Source organism: Mustela putorius, unplaced genomic scaffold (genome assembly GCF_011764305.1).
Source record: "Mustela putorius furo isolate JIRA1106 unplaced genomic scaffold, ASM1176430v1.1 tig00003901_pilon_pilon_pilon, whole genome shotgun sequence".
Taxonomy (NCBI): Eukaryota; Metazoa; Chordata; class Mammalia; order Carnivora; family Mustelidae; genus Mustela; species Mustela putorius.
This window is the reverse complement of record NW_025422049.1, coordinates 7,729,322-7,753,408: the sequence shown is the minus strand read 5'-3', so window position 1 is coordinate 7,753,408 and position 24,087 is coordinate 7,729,322. Positions and strand designations below refer to the sequence as shown.

Here is a 24,087-nt window from a genome sequence, read left to right as displayed (position 1 = left end):
CTGAGACCACCTGGCTGAGTTTCCTAATCCCCAGTTCTCACCCCTGCACTCCTTAGAAAGGGCTGTTCAGGTATCTAGGTCTTGCCCATGGCACTAAAATATCCAACCACATTGTGCTGGGACGACAAGGGATGAGGCTCCCGTCACTCCCTCCTCCTGCCTCACCCCATTCATTCTTCCAGCCCTGAGTGAAGGAATGGACAGGGTCAAAGGACCTGCAGAACCCTTAAAGACAAAACAACTTGAGTCAGTGAACTTAAGACAAGCCCGATTCCTTGCTAAAATCCCAATTTGTCTCTCCACTCTGGGAGGACTTCCTAGTTTTCCATCCTGCACTACAGGACTCCCTTCTTCCCTCCTCCCCTGTTGCTTTCAAGGGAGAGCACTGTCCTCTCAGCCCAGTGGGGACAAGAGTCTCCATGCCAGGGACTGGAGACGTGGCACTTGGCCCTCCTAAAGGCGCCACGGGAGGGTGAGAACGAGGAGGCCGGGTTTAGGTGCTCCCAGACAGGAGGCGCAAGCTTCCAACAGCGCAGCAAGAGGCAGTTCTGTCCCGGGAGGTGCTGCGAGAAGCTTCTGTGGGCAGCAGCTGCCGAGGGTGGCAGTTGCACACTTTGATAGTAAAAGGGGTGTGTGTGTGTGTGTGTGTGTGTGTGTGTGTGTGACACAATGGCCTTTGGTTCTCACTTCTTGCTTTCATGTTTGGGAAGAATTCAAGCGGCCGGGAGTGGTATGATTCTCACTTCCCTTTGAGGACGCTGGGAGTCTTAAGGATAAACTTGAAGGACTCCTGGCAGAGCTAGGGAGCTAACTGGCTGCAGTCCACACACCCTTGGGGCCCGGGGTTGGGGGGGACGGGGGCGGGGAGGGCAAGGCCCACAGGACCCGCTCGTAGTTTCCTAGCAACCAGCAGGCACCTTGGGAAGGATCTGGCTTTGTTACAGCTGGGGAGCTGGCCTGGTGCTTTTTGGTTCCTGCCTGGGAGTGGGAGTCGACTTTACTAATGGGACAGGCAGCTCAGCAGAACAGAGCTTTGAATCCTCGCACACCACAAAGCATGAAAAGCATCTAAATAGCCTACTGCTGGGCCACCATGATCACTTCGAGCTTGCTGCCTGCCCAGTCGCTCCTTGGAGGCGGGGGGTGAGAAGGGGGGTGAGCCACAGGCTGAGGGTGCTACCAGAGGATGACCCCCCAGCCCGCCCCTCCACCACCTGGTGGAACACACTTGGGGGAAATAGAGAGAAACTGGGGCAGCACAGCCTTCTAAGGCTTTTGGTAGCCCGTGCCATGCACCCCCTCCCCCAGGACTAAAGCGATCCTCCCATTAAATGGGTCCAATCTCTAGTGGGTCATTTTTGGTGGCTACGGTACCTTCACAGGCTTTGATAACGAGCATAAACACAGGCGCCTGCATTTTGCGTAGGCTGAGACTTTTGCTTACTAGGCGGACAGGAGAGGAGGCAGCTCACCGTGAGTGAAGGGGGGGACCCACCTGGTGGGCCGGACTGGGAAGCACAGCTGGAACCCTTGAGTTGTTACATAAAGCTCCCTTGGGTTGAATTTCCCAGCGCAAGTAGAACCCGATGCCTTATACCCTGCGGAATTTGGGCTACTTGGCTAAAACCAATGTACAAGTAGGAGGGAAATGAGCATCGTCGGGGCAACGGAAGTGAGTGGGGAGGTTAGTGAGGAGGCCAAGGTAGCCTCAGTTTCGATCCTTCCTGCCTTGGGGGATGGGGAGCTCATGAAGCGAGGACACCGTGGAGTCCAATGTTTGCTAGAGTCCCGTTTCTCCCTGCTCAGCCCTCACAGCCTCCTCAGGGCCATCTGGCCAGAGCGAAGCCCTCGTCGTGTCTGACCACAAGGAATATTTCCTAAGCTTCCTAACTGGACAGCTACCCAACGAGGGCACAACTTGGAGGGATTAAAATAAAATCCTATCCCTCTTTTTCCTCTCTCTTCTATCAGCCTTGGAGTAAAAAGGAGCAATAGCTTTCAAACACAAAGTTACATATATAGTCCTATTTAGAAATGACCCGAATGGGGAAGTCATTTAGAAGAAAGTCTAGAAAAGTCATCTGCGATGTGGGCCCTTTTTCAATCTGAGAAGATCCTAAGGAAGCTCTGGCTCTTTTTTGGTGGCAGGGAAGAGTGGGGTAGGTCTGTCCTTCTGGAAGTTTTATCGTCAGAGCTGGTGTGCGGTTTTGCTGATTGCTTTCTATTTATCTAGGAATGCAAGCAAGGTGTTCCCTCATCCCCTTGGCTTTCCTGGGTAAAGACTGGTATTTCCTCCTATGAAACTAGAAGGGCGGGGCGCCTGGGTGGCTCAATGGGTTAAAGCCTCTGTCTTCAGCTCAGGTCATGATCCTAGAATCCTGGGATCGAGCCCAGGGTCCTGGGACTGAGCACCGCATTGGGCTCTCTGCTCAGCAAGGATCCTGCTCCCCTCCACCACCCCCCTGCCCCGCCTGCCTCTCTGCCTACTTGTGATCTCTGTCTGTCAAATACATAAATAAAATCTTAAAAAAAAAATAAAAGAAACTAGAAGGGAATGAAAGTTGGTGAACAAAAGAAAGCTCAATTCAAGCACACCACTGAAATTCCAGAAGGAAACAGTTTACCTAAAAACACATCACTTGGGGCGCCTGGGTGGCTCAGTTGGTTGAGTGTCTGACTCTTGGTCATGATCTTGGGATCCTGGGACTGAGCCAGGGCTCTGCTCTCAGTGCGGAATCTGCTGGAGATTCTTTCTCTTCCTCTCCCTCCCCTTCTGCTCTTCCCCCTGCCCAGGTGCCCTCTCTCTCTTTCTCTCTCTCTCTCTAAAATATATAAAGTCTTAAAAAGAAATTTAAAAACCCACATCACTCAAAACCCACACCACCCGACTCTGAAGTCTCCAATGAGAAAACACAGAGACTGCTCAAATCTAGAAAAAGAACCAGGAGAGGTATGAGAAGTGTCCCAGCAACTCCTGGAGTGGGGAGCAATTTAATAATTAAATTATTAGAGAGTTTACTCTCTAGAGACTCCTTCTGAGTCATGATTAAGAAGCCCGTAATTTAAATTGGTAAAAAAAAAAATAAGTGTCCTAAAATAACTGGGGGAAAAGATCTATGCTGGGGTCAGATTTATAGCTTCCCCCAAAGAATTCTTCAAGCCAATCTAGAGTCAGACAGACTCCAAAGACAAGGGATGGGCAATGGCAAGAACTTTCCCCCAAAGGATGATGTTTGTATTGGATATATAAATCGGATGACATACGTGAAGACCTCAGCACCACAGCTGGTGCGGAACAAGGGCTCAAGGAATGGGAGTTGTTATTAAAAAGAGGAGGCTTCCACAAATCCCTGCCGGTAGTGTAGGTTTGGGTTAGGGACCCTGTTTCTGGGTTTCCACAGCACTCTGGGTAATTGTCTATTTATTTTTTGTCTCCACTGCTGTCCCCTGACCATTCCCCATTCAAGTCCCTGATTTCTTTTTTTTTTTTTTTACAGTTTTATTTATTTATTTTTGTGAGAGAGGAAAGAGAGAGCAAAGGTACGAGCAGGGGGAGAGGCAAAGGCAGGGGGTGAGCTGAGCAGGGAGCCCGATGTGGGACTCGATCCCAGGACCCCGGGATCATGGCCCAAGCCAAAGGCAGACACTTAACCAACTGAGCCACCCGGATGCCCCTCAAGTCCCTGATTTCTTAATGCAATCGATCTTTATATCCACAGCTCTTAGCACAGTGCCTGCACATGGGAGCAGAGTAAACAGTGACGGGACTGAAGCCAACAGCCCAAGTCACCATTGGCATTGTCAATCTTGTTTTCATCCCTGGGGTAGTGTCTAAATGAGGAACAATGGACAGAGAAATGTCTCCATACCCTATAGACAGGCTTCCTATCTTAGAGTGTACAAGGACCATCACCAGGGGGATGATTGTTCCTACTTTGGAGTTCATTAGAAAGTGAAAATTCCTAAAATCTGACAGCTTCTGGGGCTGGACCTATGTATCTGTGGCCCTTCCATCCCAGGATGACCTTTTCTTTCCTAAAGTAAGTTCTATGCCCAACGTGGGACTTGAACTCAGATCCTGAGATCAAGAGTTGTGTGCTCCACCAACTAAGCCAGGCAGGTACCCCCCGGGGATGACTTTTTATTACTTTTTACTCCTGTGTTAATTTCAGCATCCCTGTATCCTCTCTCTCTCTTTTAAAGATTTTCTTTATTTGAGAGAGAGAACACACACAAGAGAGAGCATGAGGGGGTTGCAGAGGGAAAAGGAGAAGCAGATCCCCTGCTGAGCTGGGAGTCTAACCCCAGGACCCTGGGATCACGACCTGAGCTGAAGGCAGATGCTTAACTGACTGAGCCACCCAGGGGTCCCATCCCTGTAGTCTCTTAAAGGACTCCTTTTGCCTCTGTCACTGCTGGAATTATCTATATGGCTTTTTTGAACAGATTTGTGTTTCCCAGTCTATACCTATTTGGGGAATGAGTTCCCTCTGTTGTCTACCTGTAAATACCGTAGGCTTTAGAACAAGTTCCAGCACTATTTGTTCCCAAGCTTTGATGGACACCTCCTTGTTCTGGTTCTGCATTTTATAAGAGTGAACAAGTCCATGGTCACATGTATTACTGTTGCAATATACCGGCCTAGACCTCCATGCACAGCATCGGAGCTGAACAAAAGGGCACTGTCTTCAACAAAACGGGGCTTTCCAGGTTCAATTATTTTGTGAATCTAAAGCTGAAATTAGGTTGCCCAAGAGCTTTGTGTTTGTAAACTGGCTGGCTAATTGGAAGTATCCCCAATCAGTCGTGCCTTTATGTCCCCTTGGAGCACCCAGGGGCCCTTCGGAGAAGCAAATTCATTATGGGCTCCTCTCCTTTCAAAGGTTATTTCCTTTGGTTCTCAAATTTTCAATTAACCAGATTTCCGTGTAATCCCGCTCTTCTATGGTCAAGGGTTGACGATCACCGTAAATGTTGAAAAGACCATTTTGCTTGTTTCCTTGAAGTGCCTAGCCCAGTGCTCGGCACACAATGAAGGCCTTTTAATTAAGTGTCTTTCTTGGTTCTATTTCTCTGTGCTTCGTCTCAGCTCAAAAGGAAAAGGGAAAGTGCAAATTTGGTAACTCTATTTCGGATCTCTGAGATAATAAGGCAAAAAAGGGGAGGGGGGTTTGTTATTTAAAAAAAAAAAAAAAAACCTTTCTCTGTATAGTCCTAGTTAAGGAAGTCTGGAGGAAAACCAGGGAATTGTTCCTTATTACAGATGCTATTCAATCCATTGGCCAGAGTCTGTTGTGTTAAAGAGCAGGACTAGACCTCTCTCAGTGGCAGAAGAATGGGAAAAGCCACAGTTGGGCAGGGGTCCCTACTGATGTACTAGTGAGTGACGTCCTCTCCTGGGTGCCGGTCAAGGCGCTCTGGGACACCTCGATCCTTGCTCCTTCTCTCCCATCTCTCTGTTTCCTGTGTTTTTCCCACCCCCGCCCCATCTCTCCTATCTTGCCTTGCTGTTGTCCGTAAGCTGATCACTAGTCCCCACAGGCTGCTGATGGCTGTCGGGCTGAGGGCCTAGCTACTTTGTCCATGGTAGGGAGGTTCCGTAATCAGGGAGAGAACAAGGCAGCACGAACAGCAGCAAGAGTCACGGAGAGTTCTTTTTCTCTCAAAGCATACCTGAAAGTCATAAGCAGAATATGGCGGCAGGTGGGGAGGGCTGTGGTAGTAGGTATTGTACGACGCCACTTGAGGACGAGCATAGTAAGAAACCGTCGGATGGGCATTTTCAACGGAACAGTTCAGCGCCGGCAGAGTAGGGTTCTGTAGAAGAACACAGATGCGAAACAACATAAACGTTCATCACCGGGAGACAGTGTTAAATAATAAGAAGAATAGAAAGCCACCCGCAAAACCAAGGAGGCAATAAAGAGATCAGTGGTGGCCAGGGGGTGTGTTGGGGGAGGGGTGAGGAGAGTGTGGAGGGCTTTTAGGGCAGTGAAACTACTCTATGATAGTATAATGATGGATATGTGTCATTATACTTTTGTCCAAACCCGCAGAATTACAACATCAAGAGTGAGCCCTAAGGTAAACTATGGCCTTTGGAGGATAATGACTTGTCGATGTAGGTTCATCCTTGATAATAAATGTACCACTCTGCTGGGGATGTGGTTGATGGGCGAGGCTACGTGTGGGGTGGCAGCACCGAGGCCATGGGAAATCTCCATACCTTCCTCTTAATTTTGCTGTGAACCTAAAAGAAGTCTTTAAAAAAAACCGCAGTGAGGGCACCTGGGTGGCTCAGTGGGTTAAGCATCTGTCTTCGGCTCAGGTCATGATCCCAGGGTCCTGAAAGCAAGCCCCGTGCAGGGCTCCCTGCTCAGCAGGAAGTCTGCTTCTCTCTCTTCCTTACCCCCTACTCATGCTCTCTGTCTCTCTCAAATAAATAAATAAAATCTTGGGGGGAAAAAAATCCCACTATGTTACATAACATGATTCCTGACTTACATAAAAGCAAAGGCCCAAATAACTATGTATGTATGTACGTTTGTAAATGAAAAGAAATCAACCTGGGAAGATTCACAACAGACTGTCAGCTGTGGTTATCTCTGCAGAGGGGAGCAGTATGAGGAGGTATATGGGGACCACTCATTTTTTTTTAAGATTTTATTTATTTATTTGACAGAGAGAGATCACAAGTAGGCAGAGAGGCAGGCAAGAGAGAGGGGGAAGCAGGATCCCCGCTGAGCAGAGAGCCCAACTCGGGGCTTGATCCCAAGACCCTGAGATCATGACCTGAGCTAAAGGCAGAGGCTTAACCCACTGAGCCACCTAGGTGCCCCATTTTTTTTTAAGTAAGCTCCACAATGGGCATGGAGCCTCACTTGGGGCTTGAAGTCATGACCCTGAGATCCAGACCTGAGCTAAGAGTTCGACCATTAACTGACTAAGCCATGTAGGTGGTCCTCTTTTTTTTTTAAATATGTATTACTGGCGTAATTTTCCCCCAAAATTATTATTTTGAAAAATTCAAACCTATAGAAAAGTTGAAATCAATTAAAAAAAAAAGACAAAAGAATAAGACCCAAAATACACGCTAAAGGAAGTGACCACTGACTATTAGTTCCCAAACACAGCTGTCCCAAGCAGGCCCTTATGAGTGCCACATAGGTCAAGGTGTAGGGTCCATGTTTTTCTGATTTTCCGTGTCGTTAATACTGCCGCCATATGTGTGGGTAACCAAGAGCTGTCTGCAAAACCAATGGGTCTCGATTCTCGGTACTTATCTACTGCACATTAGCGGAGAGCAGAAGCTTCCTCCGGAGTGATGAAAACATGTGGGCAGGTTTGGCAATGGCTACAGGCAGCCACGTTGGGAGTGTTGGCAGAGGAAGCTTCCTTATAGCAAGTTTCAACACAGTTCTGCTGCTCTCTTCCTTGGAGTGGGTTACTGTTTACATCTCCCGGAGGTTTGAAGAGCTACAAACGTCAGGCATTACAATGCAGCTCCCAGACAAGAAGAGAAATGTTTGTCAGCCCCTCCCACGTATGGGAGAGGGCTGAGATTCTTGACCATTCCAAGGGCTGGCTCGCTTTATAGAGAAAGAGTGCTCAGAAACACCCTTACCTCTCCACCAGAATGCTAAGAAGAAATTTCATCCCCAAAGAAGTCCCAGAAAGCATGTTCCCTTGGCCTTCTGTCAATTAAAAGCACACCCTCCAGCTCTTGCCAAATGAAACCAGTTCTTCTATGCAAATAAACTAAACCTAGCCAGAGAGAAACAATCATGCAATGTAAACTCTATCTATAAAAATGTCTGTGTGTTCAGCGAAGCCAGGGACGGCGGGGTGGCAAGAGGGAGGCGAGATCATCTTTGGAAGGAAGATGACTGTTACAGAGACAGCAGCGCAAAGGAAAGACTGAGTGAGCACAGGAAAGGCACAAGAGAGAGGAGAGTCAAGGGTAGAGAGTGTAGACAGAATGGACAGGGCAAGAGAGGCCCGGAGAGCAAAGACAGGTACACGGTTGGGCAGGGAAGGAGCCGAAGAGATGGCTCCAAGTAAGTGTCTCGTGAGGCCTTACACTGCTAACTGTGATTTTATGACAGATCTGGTCTCTGTGTCCCAGAAGTGTGTGTATTTCTGTTAGAACTCGGGGGTCCTGGGGGGTGGGGGGCTGGATGGCTCAGTCGGAGAAGCAGCTGCCTTCGGCTCAGGTCATGACCCTGGAGTCCCTGGCTCAAGCCCCACATCAGGCTCTCCACTCACCAGCCAGTCTGCTTCTCCCTCTGACCCTCCTCCGCCTCGTGCTCGCTCTCTCTCACTTTCTCTCTCTCAAATAAATAAATAAATAAAATCTAAAAGAAAAATCTCTGGGGCTCCGAGGTTATGAGACTCCCCCTTACTGATCGGTCGCATTCTGAGCTTCAGGGAAACAAGAGGTTACGAGGCGGCCCAGGAAATGGTGAACGCGGTCTTGCCCGGACGAGACATTGTGGACTTTGCAAAGCGTGCCACTTTTACGCCTCCCACTTTCCTCCAAACCAGAGACACCGATGAGGAGAAAACGGCAAGATACAGTCACCTTTTAAAGACCCATCTCAACTTCTATCTTGGGTCAAAAGACACTTCATCAAATATTTCTCAAAGATCCTCTTCCCCAAGCCTCCTCTGGTAAGGGAATGAGGACATCCATCTGCGTCCCTCGCAGGAGGGCACATTCTGGAAGCGGCAGCTCCTAGCTGATCCTCCTGACAGCTGCCAGCTCCCAGCCCTTGGCTCCGGTCCTCACTCCCTAGGAATGGCTCTCACCCCCATCTTTCACTCCCAAGAAGGAGCCCTTCGTTTGATTGAGCCCTCTCCCATCTCAGGAATTGAATTCTTTGCCCCTGATCTTTGCTCTAGTCTTTGGTTTTCCCCACTGGTCCTTGACCAAGTTCCCAGGCCCGATATTTGTACTTCCCTGGCCCTCCGCCCCCTTCCCTCCTAAGGAAGCTCCGGACAGCTGGAAACAACTCGCTTTCAACTGTTCTAAATTAAAGCAGCTAAACAAAGGAGGTAATGTGTGTTAAAGCACTTGTAGAACCGGAAAGGGATGTCCAAATGTTGGCCTGGGCAGCTGGGGTACAGTAGAAAAAGCAAAGGCTCTGGCATTGGACAAAGCTGGGCTCCATTCCCAGCTCTGCTGTTTAGTTCTGGGTAAGTCACTTGACCTCTGTTGGCCCATTTCCTCATCTGTTAAATACTTACCTCATCAGGTAGTAAGAGTGAGGAGAAGTGAAGAAAGTAATCGTGCAAAAACTCTTTGTATCAAGTAAAGGACCATCACTGCTACCTCTCAGGACAGACCCTCAACAAATCCCTTTTCCCCCTAAAGATCAAAAGTCACAGTGAAATGAAGATTCCAGAAATAAATCTGTACATTGAAGGTCAACCGATTCCTTGCAGGAGCCCCATGGAGGCTGCTGAGTAGCCGCCACCCACTGCATTTGAGCCTCAGGGCAGCTCAGCTGCCCAGGTCTGAAAGCACTAGGAACCTTCCAGAGAACCCTTAACACCCATCACGCTGTCCTATCTCCCCAACTCGCCAACCCCAGTGCTTCTCCTCCAGCCAGACTGGCTCACATTCTACATGGCACCTCAGCTTTCACCCATCCCCTTGGGGAAAGTCTCCAAGAACATGGGGTATTCTTTGCTCAACCCAGAAACAGCTTTCCTGAAAGCCCTCTCACCCCAAAGCTCCCTCAGGCCCAGACCTACAAGACCTCCTCCCTCCGAGGGTCCCACCTATGCTGATGTGTCCCCCACCCCTTAATGCTTCAGCTTGCCCTGGTGTGGGGAGGGGTGTAGGAATGAGAAATGTGTGTCTGAGGGGTGCCTGGGTGGTTCAATCAGTTGAGGGCCTGTCTCTGGGTTTCAGCTCAGATTGTGATAGGGTCATGAGATCGAGCCCTGCATCGGGCTCTGCGCTGGGCGTGGAGTCTGCTTGAGATTCTCTGTCTCCCTCTCCCTCCTCCCCACCACAACCCCCACTCTCTCTCCCTAAAAAAATAAAAAGTGGGGGAAAAAAGGGGAAATGCGTGTGTGAGAGAGGGAGAGGAAAAAAAGACAGACAGACAGACTGGATGTGAGCAAGGAAGGAATTCTCCTGACTTGGAGTCAGGAGCAGGAACATTCAACTTCCTGACAACCTGGTCCAGCTCTAGAGTGTTTTCTTTCCCCTTGTCTTACCCGCCTTTCACTTTCCATTGCTGAGCCTTTGACCGTCCAAGGTGACCGTCCAAGGTCAAATTACAAACTGCCTTTCAGGTTCCTATTCCTCAGGGAGCCCAAAATGGGACAGAAACAGCCCAGGGCTTAGGGGCTATCTGCCTCATTTCCGGGGTCAAAGGAAAACCTCTTTGAGGTACAAAATAATTCCCTAAACACAAGTGGGACCCCTCTAGAGCGGTGGTGCTCAGTCCTGGCTACAGAACAGAACCACCTGGGGGAACTTTTAAAAAAATATTGATGACAGGTCCTCAATTTAGACCCATTAAATTAGAAGCTCTGGAGGAGGGGTCCAGGCATCTGGGCTCTTTTAAGCACCTCAGGGGATTCTATTCTAACAGGAAGCGAGGTTGACAACTGTAGCACTAAAGCTATTATCCCCATAATCAGAGGTCAAGGTTTGTTAAATGAGCAAAGAAATGCTTTAAAATGCTTTAAAAGCAAAGGAAGGAAGAAGCCCATTATTATAGGGCACTTACTTCCTAGGGGCTGAGTCCTCCCACACTTTTATATGGTGTATGCGTGTGCATGCACGCACACACACACACACACACACACACGCATAAATATGGCGAGAGGTTGAGAGGGAAGATCGGGAACTCAGGGAGGTTGAGGCTGAGGGCAAGACTGCGCAAGCAGCTTAGCCCAGGGCTGGCACACATGATCTTTCTGGAGAAACTCCAGGGTGAAATTCCTGGGGAGGGGGAGACTAGCATTACTCTTACCTGAGCTAAAACAAAACAAAACAAAACAAAAAAACCCTCTTTTCTTCCATCTCTCCCCAGTCTGTTAAGGGAAAAACTACCCAGAAAGGTTTCCTGCTAACAGTGTGTATTTGTGTGTGGCGGGGTGGGGCAGCACGAAAGGCTATGTTTACATAACCAGCGTGAACGGGAGAATTGAGGCCACCAGCTCCTCAACCCCGCCCCCAGAACATGCCTCAAGAACACGGGCAACTCATGTTAACAAGAAATGTTTGCACTCTAACGACATTGCCTGGCTCCTTCAACTTGAGTTGTTTGAAGGCGTCTATATTCTTAAAGCGACTGCCTCTGATTCCTCCCTTCAAAACATGAGTTCCCCATCACCTCCAGCCTCCTAGCTTCTACCTTGGCCCCCACCAGGGGCCTCTGGAATGGGAAGGCACTTCCTTCCTTACCATGTCCTTAAAGCCTCCAAGGACCGCAGCCGTGATGATGCCCAGGAACAGGCCGACGATGTTGAGGATGGTGGCAGACCAGAGCAGATGGTAGAGGTGAATGATGTCTTGGCAGCTGCTGACGTCAATGTACTCGTAGTACCCACCGGTGATCTCCACGCGGCTGGACGGGGAGAGGCACACACCAGTCAGTCCCAGGGGAGCAGGCTGTCTCTCTCTCTCTCTCTCTCTCTCTCTCCCACACACAACCCCCCCAGGGCTCTGGCTATCAAGCAGCTCAGCAAAAAGACAGGTGAGCAGGTGGGGAGCTCTGGTGAGGGACAGCACAGCCGTGAATGTGCTGGGGGAGCGAGGCGCTATGATAAAATGTGACTGCTGTTTATCCAAAAGATAAATGAAAAACAAAACCTCCTACTGACCAGAGAAACCCATGTCACCATCACTAACAAAACATGTATGCATATCTATCATCACAGATGTCGATCGGATCCATGATTTTGAAAAATAATACAATTATAATAGCAAAAAGGGCTACAGTGCTCAGTCTTAGATAGCATATGTGGGCACTTGGTCCGTGCCAGGCCCAGTGCTAAGCATTTTACGTATGTGAATTCATGAAATCTGTGCTGTTGAATATGGTAGCTACTGCTCATGGCACCATTTAATTAAATTAATTAAAATGAAGTAAAACAAAAAATTCCATTTTCAGGCTCACCAGCCGCATTTCAAGTGCTCAAAAGCTGCACTCCTAAGAGCCACACTGGAGCAGACATTCCCATCACTGCAGAAAGTTCTATTAGCACGGCAAATCCTTACGCTAATCTATGAGGTGGGTCCTATCACCATTCCCATTTTCCAGATGAAGAAACTGAATCACAGAGAGGTTAGGGGCTTGCCCAAGTCATAAGTAGAAAAGCTGGCATCTGAATTCAGGCTTCAAAGGTTTCCCCATTTCCTCTTTCAAAATAAAACAGCAACAAATACAAAAACACCGTCCCAGGAAAAAACTGAAGACAAGCTGCTGCCCAAAACCTGAATCTCACCCCCAGGTCCTCCCCGCCCGGCCACCATCTCTTACGTGACTTGCTGTGAACTGAATTGTGTCCCCTTCCAACATTGGCAAGTCGAAGCCCTAGCCCCCACTAGGATTGCAATCCGACACAGACAGGGTTTTTAGGAAGTAATTGAGGTTAAATGAGGTCAGAAGGGTGGAGCCCTAATCCAATAGGATTGATGGCTTTATAGAAAGTGGAAGAGAGAGAAAGAGAGAGAGGAAGAGCTCTCCATCTGTACCCACCGAGGAAAGGCCAGGTGAGGACACGATGGGGGATGGGGAAGGTAGGTGTCTGCAAGCCAGGAAGAGAGACTTCCCCAGGCCCCGCCATGTGGGCACCCTGATCTCAGACTTGCAACCTCCAGAACTCCGAGCAAATGAATGTCTCTTGTTGAAGCCACCCCGACTATGGTATTTACCACGGCAGCCCAGCCCGAGCTGCCTGACAGGTTTACCCTCCTTGGATTGCTAGTCTCCAGCACTTACTCGTTCCTGTCTATCTCTTGGACCTGAATGGAAGCTCTAGGGCAGGGACTCCCGGTTTGTTTAGCTCGGTTTTGTTCACTAACGTTCCTGACATGTAGCTGGGGCTACATAAACACTTGCTGAGCTGATTCACTGAAAGTTCCTGTCTTCTTGGATGTTGCAAACTAGCTTACAACTTGGCCTGGGAATCGTTAACGAATCTCCAGTATTGTGCCTCTTAAAAAAATTGAAGGTTAACCTCCAAAGGGAGGGATTGTTCATGCCAGAAAAGACTTTTCAGCATCACAGATGATTTTATCTTGGGATTCTTTACTATCAGTGTTTTCAGTGTTTTTTCTGAGGACTTGCCATCTGCGCGGTTACAGGACAGACTGCATCAGAACCATCTGCGTTTGTGTGTGTGTGTGTGTGTGCGCGCGCGCCTGCCTGTGTGTGTCAGTGCATTATTTGTGTGTCTGTGCGCGCATATGTCTTGGAGAAAGAGATGCTTCAACATGCAGATTCCCAGGCCTGGCTCCAGTCCCACAGAATTGGGCAGAATGTCTTAGGGTGAGTCTCAGGGATCTGTGTTAACGAGCTCACTGATGTTTGAAACCCACTGTTTTGTTTTTTGTTTGTTTGTTTTGTTTTGTTTTAAGGAAACTCTACTCCCTACCTGGGTTCCAACTCTCAACCCAGAGAACAAGAGCCACACACTTCCCCGGACAAGAGCTTGCCAGGTGCCCTGAAACCCACTGTTTTAAATCGTAAGCTTCTATAGTAAGATTTTAAAGGTGTCTTCATTCATCAGAATTTGAACTGGATTTCAGTATGTTCAAGGGCAAAGCTGGAACCCACCCATAAGCAGGAAGAGATACACAGAAATCTTATTACCTGAAGCTTAAAGACCTGTGACTCCCTGTGTACATCCATGAACACAGTAACTCCAAAGTGATTATTACTCGTGGCAGGTAGGATATTTTGTTTTTGAGAGTATCAAATAAGAATACATATATCTAGCTATCATCAGAGATGTCGATCAAATCTACAATTCTGAAGAATAATGCAATTATAATATCAAAAAGTGCTATAGTCCTTACTATTACCTGGTTCTACTCTAAGCAGTTTGCAAACACTAACTCAGTCAATCTCTATAGTAACTCTATGTGGTAGGGGCTATGTTTTATCCCTGTTACATACGGATGAGAAAAATCAAGGCAGAGACAGAAATTAAGAGGTAGAGGTGAGATTTGAACTCGGACACTCTGGCCTTGAGTTTGTACTTAACCATGACATTTTGTTGCCTCTCAAAATCAAAACTGATTGCCACTGACATAGAACACTGTGGAATTCTGTTACTCTATCATTATGAATTACAATCAAGCAAATCAGATTTATATTTCATGCTACGTTTTTTGGATATTACTTGCACGTATCTTTTCTTTTTCATTGAACCTAATACAAAACCACAAGCCATAACATTGGAAAGAAGACCTATTTCATTATCTTCTTGAAAAATTCTTGCTTCTGATATAAAATATGAACATATCCCGTATTTATTGGGATTTTAAGGCATTACTCTCAAGAGTATCACTTATTAATAGATTTATGCAGTGAAAAGAAAGATAGCTTACTGCCAAAAAGAGGCACAGACAGGACTGCCGAAAGGCAGGCCGGTGGGTAAGGGTGAGTGTGGGGTTGTCGGGGCCCAGGAGAGGCTGAAGAGTCAGCTTCTGACTTCCCCCAGGTTATCTTTGTCTACTTCCTAACACACAAAGGGCAGGCTGGGAGTACACACAGACAGGCAGTACTGCACAGAAGGCTCTAGAGTGGGACCACGTTTGGATCCCAGCTCTTGTCGTTTATTGTCTGACCCTCAGCAACTTTCTTAACCTCTCCGAGCTTGGGGGATTTAATGAGAGAATGCACGAAAGCACCACTCCAGCACCTAATAAGAGCCCCCGGCAAAATATGTAGCTGTTCCCCCCCCCCCTTCTAAGAGCCAGCCTCTGGCAATGAACCTTAGACTCTTGTTCTTAGAAGCATTGACACTTGAAAGGCACAGACCACACCACCATGATAGGTTAGTGGTTTGTTTAAAAATATTTAATACTTTTAGATACTATATGTTTGGTTCCAATTTGAGCAGGTTCAGCAGCTACTGAAGTATTTTTTACTTAACCATGAAGCGAAAGAACATTAATGCTTAGATCTGGTTCAGGGTTTAGCAAATGAATGTGGTTTGTTTCTCTGTGAGATTCCGGATTCCACTTGGTTCAGTCTCTAGACTGTAAGGCCCTCTCACCAGACCCTACCACTGCCCGATTAAGCTTCTTTGAACATTTTGAAAACTAAATCATTCGTTTAATCAAAATCCTCTGTGGCTCTCCATTCATTACCTTCCTGATAAAGAGTTCCAATTCCCCAGGCTGCCATAATCTGACTCTAGAAGGGAGTCCACCCTCCAGCTAGCCTGAGCCCCCAGGAGCCCCAGCCTGGCCATGCTGGCTACTTACTCCAAACCTATGCTCAGATTTCTGTCCCTGCATGGAGGGTGCTGCCTTCTGTTCTCTGCCTATCCTAACCTCTCCCACTACTCGAAGATTCCATACCATCTCTCTAGTGTCTTCTACAAGGACTCCAGTGCCCCATTCATTGGCTTTTTCCCTGGACTCCCACAGCCTCAGACAGCACGTTCCTCTCAGTCTGGCACTTCGCAAATGACAGTAATTCAGTTAGTCATTGAATCCAATGTTTATTGAGGGCCCATTCAGTGCCAAGAGCTAGGCTGGGTGCAGAGGTTACAGTCAAGTTGGACATAACATCTCCACCTAAATTGTAACCTCTCGAGGGTGACGGTCTTCTCTTACACTTCTGTTGCGTCTCCCTCACTGCCTAGCACAGTAGTGGAAACATTCTAAGTCATCAATAAACACCTGGTGAATGAGTAACTGAGTTCAAAGACTGATGGTGGCATTGATCATGAGCTTGATTGCCCAATATAGGCTTTCACCCTCTTGCTCTCAACTTGCTGGGTGCGCGTGGAGAAACAGATAACCTCTCTGTGTTTCAGTCATCATTTAACAAAGGAGGAGGCAATAGACCTTGGATAAGGCAGCAGGACATCCTTTTACCCTTCCATAGGGACCTGGAACCCTGGGAATCTGCATGCGGGACTAAGCTGCCCTCCCCACAACCCCCACTGGTAAACTGAGTTCCAAAAGGGTCAAATTATGCTTTCTCCATACCTATTCTTCTCAAACAGTCCCTGGCACATATTTTAGGAGCTCTGTAAAAGTTTGTTGAAGGGAGGAATGAATGAAAGTAAGCTATCTCTTTCTGTTTTATTACCAGTGGAGACAGCTGACAGACTACCCCGTATACCTCCATTTCCTTTAGGTGACGCATTGGCAACCAGTGATATTGACCTGACCTCTCGGAAGCTGAGCGAAGGGCTTTGAGGAGCTGCGTCCTAGAGAAAGCCACCTTCCTGCACAAGGCTAAATGGAATAATCTATGTTTGGTATTAAAACCTCACTGCCTTGACGTCAGAGAAGGTCTGTGGGTTTGAGGGGACAGTAGAAACTCTGTTTCCATAGCACTATACAAATGACTGCCTGATGTTTTTGTTCCCACTTTTTTTTTTCTTTCTTTCTTGGCCTCCTTTCCAGGAAATGGACTGGAGGAGCTGGCAATTGATTAAAAATAGGTTTCGTGTGAGGAAAACAAATACACACTCGGCAAAATTAAAGTCCCCACATCTCTCAGAATGCTTGTTGTTAGCTATATTTAGGCCTGGAGTTCAGGTCTCTTTGGCACTGACTGGAAAAAGCCTATGGACAAGGAAAAACTTTCCCCTCTATTGTAGGATCGTTGCCTCTTCAAATCTCGTGGCCCTAGTTTATGACCCCACTGAGACTGTTTCCCGATGGAAGGTTCAGGAAGTCTTTTCCTAGTGGCTTTGCCTTTGGAAACTCAGCACTGCCGACAGGGCCTTGACTGATGCCTGGGGCTGGTCTCCGGGCATCAGGTAGGTAAAAACCATTTCCAGGCTTGAAGATCTTTAGGGACAATATCCCTTAACCGCTCTTAGTTGCCTAGGCCAATATTTTATTTTACTAGTAAGGAAGGTGTTCTTCTTTTTGGTACTTTCCCAAAAATGTCACTCCTGTTTCATTAGGTCTTTACTAATGCCTGGTCCCGTGCTGGGGCCTGGGGGTATAGATAAGATGAAGTCATGTTCCCTGCCTCTAGACAGCCCAGAGTTTAGCACCGCTCCTCATAAAATTCCTTCAGAGAATTTAAAGACCATCCTGGCCTACGTTGCTCTAAGAAAGTAAGAAAGTCAGTTATTATCAAGCTCAGATTGACAGGAAGATATACAGGGGTTCCACTTTCGGAAAAAAAATTTCACCTGAGGACTCAGTTGAATGTAATTTAAAGTAGGGTTTAGTTTGTGCAAACCTTTTCCAGCAACACACCTAATTGCAAAGAGAAAGGTGTGTGCGCAAGGAATCACTTTGCAGCCCTCCCCGAGCTGGCCTCCCCTCTTTCCGTCTCAGACCTGTGGTGCTGGCCAGCTCCCAAACCCTGCCCCGCCCCGCCCCCCCACCAACCCCAACCAGGAAGTGGGAAAAGAGGGGGAGCGGACCAGAGTGGGGGGAGCAGGGAGACCGTGAGAGAGAGGGAAGAAGGGGAGAGAAGGACAGCAGTGGGGCAAGGGAGGCAAGGGGAGGAAAAGGAAAGATAGCAAAATAACCCCAATTCCCGTGGGACCTATTTTACATTCCTTTGATCATTTTTGGAAGGATGAGCTCAGGAAGTACAATTATAGCCAGCCTCTCCATCACCGCTGCGAGGGACGGAAGTCCTTTGCAAGTGTTAGTTATTATTACAACATGAATAATTGAACCTCCCAGATAATCCCCAAACCTCATTTGAGTCTTTAAGTTTCTCTTCCTCCACCCGCCAAACCTTTTAACGAAATGAGGCTCGTACACGGGAAGGGGGGAGAGGGCTTGTGTGAGTCCCGCATGTCTCCTCCGTGCCTCTAGTCCGCCAGGTCTTGATTCTCAAACCAGAGTGACACCCCCGCCCCCGCCAATACCCAGAGGAGGGAGTGGGAGTGAGGAGGGGGCTGCATCTATCTGATCCTTCTGGATCTAGCTCCAGCCAGGCCCCCTCTGCCAACTCCCTTCCTCTCTTCCCTCTCCAGGCCCTCAGAGCCCCATATTCCACATTCTAGCATTTGGTGGCTTATGGGGTCTGGCGTTGAGTCTAAATTGCTTACAGGGTCAAGTCCAAAGTCACTCCCATGGCCTGTGAGCCCTCTGTGGTCGCTTCCTACCCCTGCCAAACAGGGGGTCACAACTGCTGGGAATGCCCTCCCCACCTCTACCCCGTTTTGGTTTGTTTCCTAACTCCCTACTCATCCTTTAAACTTCAGTGCCCACATCACCTCCTCCTTGACACTATCCCCCAGCAACTCTGAGTTCAGTCATTTGGGTAACCAGGGTCCCCAATGTGCCTACTAATCCCCACTCTACTTGTCGTCACACTCTGGCATATGTAATCAGTCGTCCACACATCCCCACTAGTCTGTGAGCTCCTCAGTGGTAGACTCTGTATTCCTACCCCCTAAATGTGTTTTGAAAGAAGGAATAAGTGATGTTTTTGCAATTAGAGGGCAGAGGCCAGGGTGGTTGTGACAAGATTAGCACCGAGTCTGCTCCTGCCACAGGGCCTTTGCACTTGCTGTTCCTGCTGTTTGAAATACTCTTTCCTCAGGTATCTACTTGGGTTGCCCTCTGCCTTCCTTCAGGTGTCTGCACAAATGTCCCCTTCTCAAAGAGACCTTCCCTGGCTACTCTGTCTCACATAGCACACAGGTTCGTCACCCTGTCACTATCTATCTACCACCCCTGGCTCATTTTTTTCTCAGACCCCTGATCAACCCTTGACATATATATTCACATGCTATCTGCTGTCTTCCCTAGTAAAATATCAGCTTCATCAGGGTAAGGACTTTTATTCTGTTTGCTACTGAATCAGCAGGGGCTAGAATAGGGCCAGCCCCAGAGAAGGCGCTCAGTAACTCTTTGTTGAGGGCTGTTGAACTTGGAGTTAAGACAGAACTGGATTTGAACCATTTCGAGTTCTGTGTGACCTTGGGCCAGGTGTCTGCTTCCTCTGAGCCTCACTCCTCACTCCCCACATCTGTAAAATGGAGATGATCATCCTACATGCATCAGAGATCATCCTACATGCATCAGGACTAAATGAGATCAAATATTCCAAAGCACTTTGCACGGCGCCTGGCACAGGGGAGGCAAGTAACGCTTATTAGCCGAAATCTGTTGACAGATCAACATCTTGCATTTCTCTGATCTGGACAGCAGCGTGCCCTTGCACTCTGTCGGCCCGCACCCCCTCTGCCTCCCTGCCCCTTAGAGTCCCCACTGGGGTCAGACTGTCATTCCTGGAGCCTGGCCGCCCAGTACGTACTTGCCACAGTTGTAGAGGTCACAGCAGAAGCAGGTGTTGCCCCGGATACGAGGCGTGCAGAATCCTCGGCTGAGGTGAGGGCAGTTCACCTGAGGGCACACACAACAGTGAGGGGGCGGGCTGGCGGGGATGAGGACATGACCCTCCGGGACTGGAAATATGAGTTAGTGACTGATGGAGACGGCAAGGACGGTATGGACAGCTGTCCGATGAACACCCCCGCTCGGGAGGGGGATGGGGCTGGGCCCTGGGCTGTCTGAACTTGCGCCTGAGACAAGCCACCGAGGAGCCGGGGTCAATTCCAACCCCGGCCACCGCCCTCAGTGCCCCATCCCTAAGGTCAGAGATGCAGAGGAAGGAAGGGTGGATGGAAGGACAGATGGAAGAACAAATGACAGTAGGAAACAGGACAGGTGGGGACCGGGAGCCAGGGGATGGGGGCGGGGAGAAGGGGAGCACATGCAGGCTGAAGTACAATAGTACCTCTCTAGCTGCCTGGGTAAGGTTCCTCATAACCCTCGCGGAAGGAGAATTTTTGGTTGAGGAACTTATGACCTTATATAGGAAAAATAGGATTAGGGGGAGCAGGGTTACAAGCAAACCTATGGAAGTCATTATTAATATTTTCGCAGTCACCAAGTTAACATAAGAAAGCGATCAGCACGAAATCGAGAGAACATCAATGACATTTTTACACATCTCGAGTTTGCAAACAATTTAAAAGATCAGTTTTTCCATTTACCATCTTTCAAGAACCTTTCCAGACTCCCTTCCCCATATGGATACAATGAAGTGCTTGTAAGCGGACACTTTTTTTTTTTTTTTTTTTTAAATATCTGGTCCTTCATGTAAATGCTCACTGCCTTTTTGGTAAGCTGTCAGCACACGCGCCTTTCTACTCCTCCCTTCGAACCCTAGGATAGTTAGAAAAAACGATGAATTTGCAATGGCGGGGGGGGGGGGGAAGGGCCGGGGAGGAGCAGGTGAAAGGCATTGCCATAAGAGAAGTATTTGCCCTGGTGCCTTGGGAGGAGGGCCCCATTCCTTGGGCTCCATTCAGACAGTACTTTATGTCGAATGGCAGTTTCATGTTTGAGGGCTCTCTGGGTTGGGGGGCAATTATTATGTGTTCTCTGAGCAGGCAGTGGGTTGGGTCACTTTCTGAAAATGACCCGGAGCTGAGCTTCCCCTCACTGCCCACTGCCTCTGGTTCTGCGTGAGGCATGGAAGAAGGGAGAAGTTGCCATGCAAAGTGACCCAGACTTCTCAATGGCCCTCATTTGGCTTCCTGACTTGTCTTGTGTGTGGCACTCAGGCTCTGCCTCCCTAGTCCAGACGCTGGGCTTTGGTGGGGCTCCTGCTTTTCTTCCAGCTGGCCACCTAATCCAAGCGACAAAACCATCATCTGCAGAGCCGGGGGTGGGGCCTGCCTTGGGGCCTGAACTCAGCTGTGCCTCTTGGGATGGAAGCCACACACTGAGAAGCTGCCTGCTGGGGTCACGGGGGCAGCCTGTGGCCACAAAGCAAAGTAAATCTGATTAGGTCTCAGGAGGCTCCAACCTATGACCGTGGCCTCATTAGCACTTGTGCTCTGACCCACTGAGCAAATCAACTACAGACACCTAGTGGCAAGCCTTAGGCCTGTGAAAAGGAGTAAAAGAAAGGGGGGTTCCAGCAGAACAGAAGACCCTCCCAAAAGGTAAGGCACGCAGCCTCATTCGGGCTCACCTCCTCAGCCTCCTTCTGGGATGTCTTGGGGACATAGTGGCACCGGTTAGCGTAGAGTGGTTTCAGATCCTGGAAAGGGAAACAGCAAACCAAAGAGTTTGGGTTTTGGAAAACAAAGCAGCAAGTGCTCTGACTGGTAATAAAACATCTGAAAATGCGCACACGCGCGTGCACGCACACATGCACACACACACGAGCAGGCACCGGGTTGGGTTAGTTTCTGAGCGGCTCATCTATGGAGCCCAAGAATCTGAGGATTAGAGACAAATGTTCTTGTAACTGCTTTCCACCGGGCCACTTGGTTAATGAGAAGTTAGGAAATTGAGTGAGAAATCAGTTCCTTGAAATTTTCTCTCTGGTTTTCTTTTATTTCTAGTCTCCATCTTCCTGCCCAGAGTCCCCAGGGAACAAGATGCAGCACTCCTGCAACATGGTATTCCCAAAAGGAGGGAGCCCGGCTCCCAAGATGAGGTCTCATTATCACCTGAGCTCAGGAAGCAAGCCCCAGGGGGCTGAGCAGCTGCTGAGACTGCTGTAGATTCTAACTCAGCTGAACTATGAGCCATTCACTCAACTACACAGATTAGATGAAGACTGTGACCTCTGAAAATACCGCGAAAGCCCAGAAGACTGACATGGGGCTCAAGGACAGTTGACTCCTGGCTTGGCCAGCTTCCTGGTGAGGGAGCTCTCCGGCATGGGGGTTGGGGTTGATCAGATAGACACGATCCAGCGCTGCCTGGGAACTTGCAGGCAGGGGATGCTGTTCACTTTTGGGGTGATGCTAAACATCCCCCAAGGGGTAGGGGGCTTTGGCCACAAGCAGGCTAGGATGGGACAAGCAGTTTCTGCAAAGTGACCTGTAGAGTTTGGCCAAAGCACCCTCCCTCCTGTCCCCACTTCTCTCACCAATTTTAATAACCCTGGCGGTTGCTTTTCCCCACACATGATTTGCCATCTCCTGTTCCTGGTACCCCAGGAACCCAGCCTCCCAGCCTCCCAGCCTGCAGCCCCACCGAGGTCCCAGGACTTTCCATCAGCAGCTTCTACGTGAACCCTCCTGTCTGTCCAGCGTTGGTTTATGCTGGAGTCAGGCTGGAAAGGAATGAAGGTTCTCGTGCTCGTACACAGCAAGGTTTATTTTCCATGCTTGGGAAGTAGCAGAGGCCCTTATTATCTTGAGAAAGGGGAAGCTTGATGTGCTGGTCACAGCCCTCCTGACCTTCCGGTTCTGCAGAAAGTGTTCAGCCACCAACTAAATGAAGACAGACACGTTCACACGTGATGGTTGCCCACGTGCCGCACTGGGACCCCCATCGGGAGGTAGGAAAAAGTCACTCAGCTCAGGCTCGGCAACCTTTTTAATCTGAAGGGCTACCAATCCCTGAGTGAAGAGACAGAAATGAAAATTGCTTCATGAGCAATAGTGAGTGGCTACTCTGTGCCAGGCCCCCTCAGGGCGGTTCCCACCCATCGTTTCGTTTGGCACTCAGACGAAGCCTGAGAGGGAGGTTACTGTGACACAAAAAGGTAAAGTAACTTTCCCAGCTGGCTAATGGCCGTGTTATCGGGAGGGCAAGGGAAGGAAAATAGGAGACGGGAAAGAGAGAAGGAACAAGACACATTTAGAGGGGTGTGTAAGAAGGGTAGGTCTTGAGAGGAAATGCACACGCCCCCCACCCCCAAGCCAAAGAACAGGGCAAGATGGCACTGAAGGACTCCAACAACTGAAAAAGCTGGCTTAGGGGCGCCTTGGCCATCACAGCAGCCAGAGCATGCAACTCTTGAACTCGGGTTGTAAGTTCGAGCCCTATGTTGGATGTAGAGATTACTTTAAAATAAAATCTTTAAAAAAATACATTATTTATTAAAAAAAAAGAAAGAAAAAGAAAAGGCTGGCTTTAGCCCACCCAAGCAGTGCTAGGGTCCAAAAGTGCCTTTCATTAAACTGGCCAATAGATATCACCATCTGTCAATCAAAACCTTCTTCCTCAAAACTCCCTGGGTGTCCGTGAGGACTGGCAGATATCAAAGGACAGATACAGCATAAGCAGGAAGGTTCATCCAGCCTTACCCCAAATCTCTGAGTCCAAAGCCCTACTGCAGGCCACTAACTCTAGGAAGTACTGAGGGCCTGGAGTCAGAGACAGGTAGGCGGTCATTAGAGGAAACTTCCAGTAAATATAACTGGAATTTTCCCCATTGCCTCGGATGGAGGCCAGTGATCAAAAATACATGAGGAGGATCAAGGACATGCAAGTCAAAACCACAAGGAGGTACCACGTCCTTCCCACCAGCATGGCTAGAATTAAACAGTCAGATAGTAAGAGTTGGCAAGGATGAGCAGAAATTGGAACTCTTGTACATACGCTTCTGGCAGGAATGCAAAATGGTGTGGCTATTTTGGAAAACTGTCTGGTAGGTCCTCAAAAGGGTAAACATAGTTACCCTATGACCCAGCAATTCCATTCCCAGGCATATACCCAAGGAAAATGAAAACATGAGACCACACAGTACATGAATGCTTACAGCAGCACTATTGGTAAAAGCCACAAGTCAGAAACAACCTAAATGTCCACCACTGAATGGACAAACCAAGTGTGGTATATCCATACAGTGGAATATTACCCAGCCATAAAAAGAAATGAATCACATGGCGCAGTGCGATGAGCCCCAAGAATATCACACTCCGTGAAAAGAAGTCAGGTCACAAAAGACCATAATATGTATGATTCCATTAATATGAAAGGCTAATTAATGTAGGGAAATCTATAGAGAAGAAACAGTAGCCTAGTGGTTGCGTAGGGATGAGGGGAATGGGGCATAGGGAGGTGAGAGCCCAGACTACGGGGTGTTGAAAACCTAAAGTTGATGTGGTGATGGTTTGCTTGTAACAGTGAAGATACTGAAA

The 24,087-nt window shown here is 48.5% G+C and overlaps 1 protein-coding gene across 2 annotated transcripts in view; it reads right to left on the bottom strand.

The window, feature by feature from the left end:
* The window catches only part of TMEM255A (transmembrane protein 255A), a 49,248-nt gene that overhangs the window by 4,030 nt on the left and 21,131 nt on the right, over window positions 1-24,087 (bottom strand). Inside the window, exons 5-9 of one of the 2 annotated variants that reach the window (XM_004762068.3) lie at window positions 21,177-21,245; window positions 19,932-20,003; window positions 19,449-19,537; window positions 11,426-11,588; window positions 5,674-5,817 (exon numbers count right to left, since the gene is read on the bottom strand). In XM_004762068.3, the coding sequence (XP_004762125.1) occupies window positions 5,674-5,817; window positions 11,426-11,588; window positions 19,449-19,537; window positions 19,932-20,003; window positions 21,177-21,245 (537 nt within the window). The remainder of the gene's footprint in view (window positions 1-5,673; window positions 5,818-11,425; window positions 11,589-19,448; window positions 19,538-19,931; window positions 20,004-21,176; window positions 21,246-24,087) is intronic. The other variant, XM_004762069.3, reaches the window with a different exon arrangement.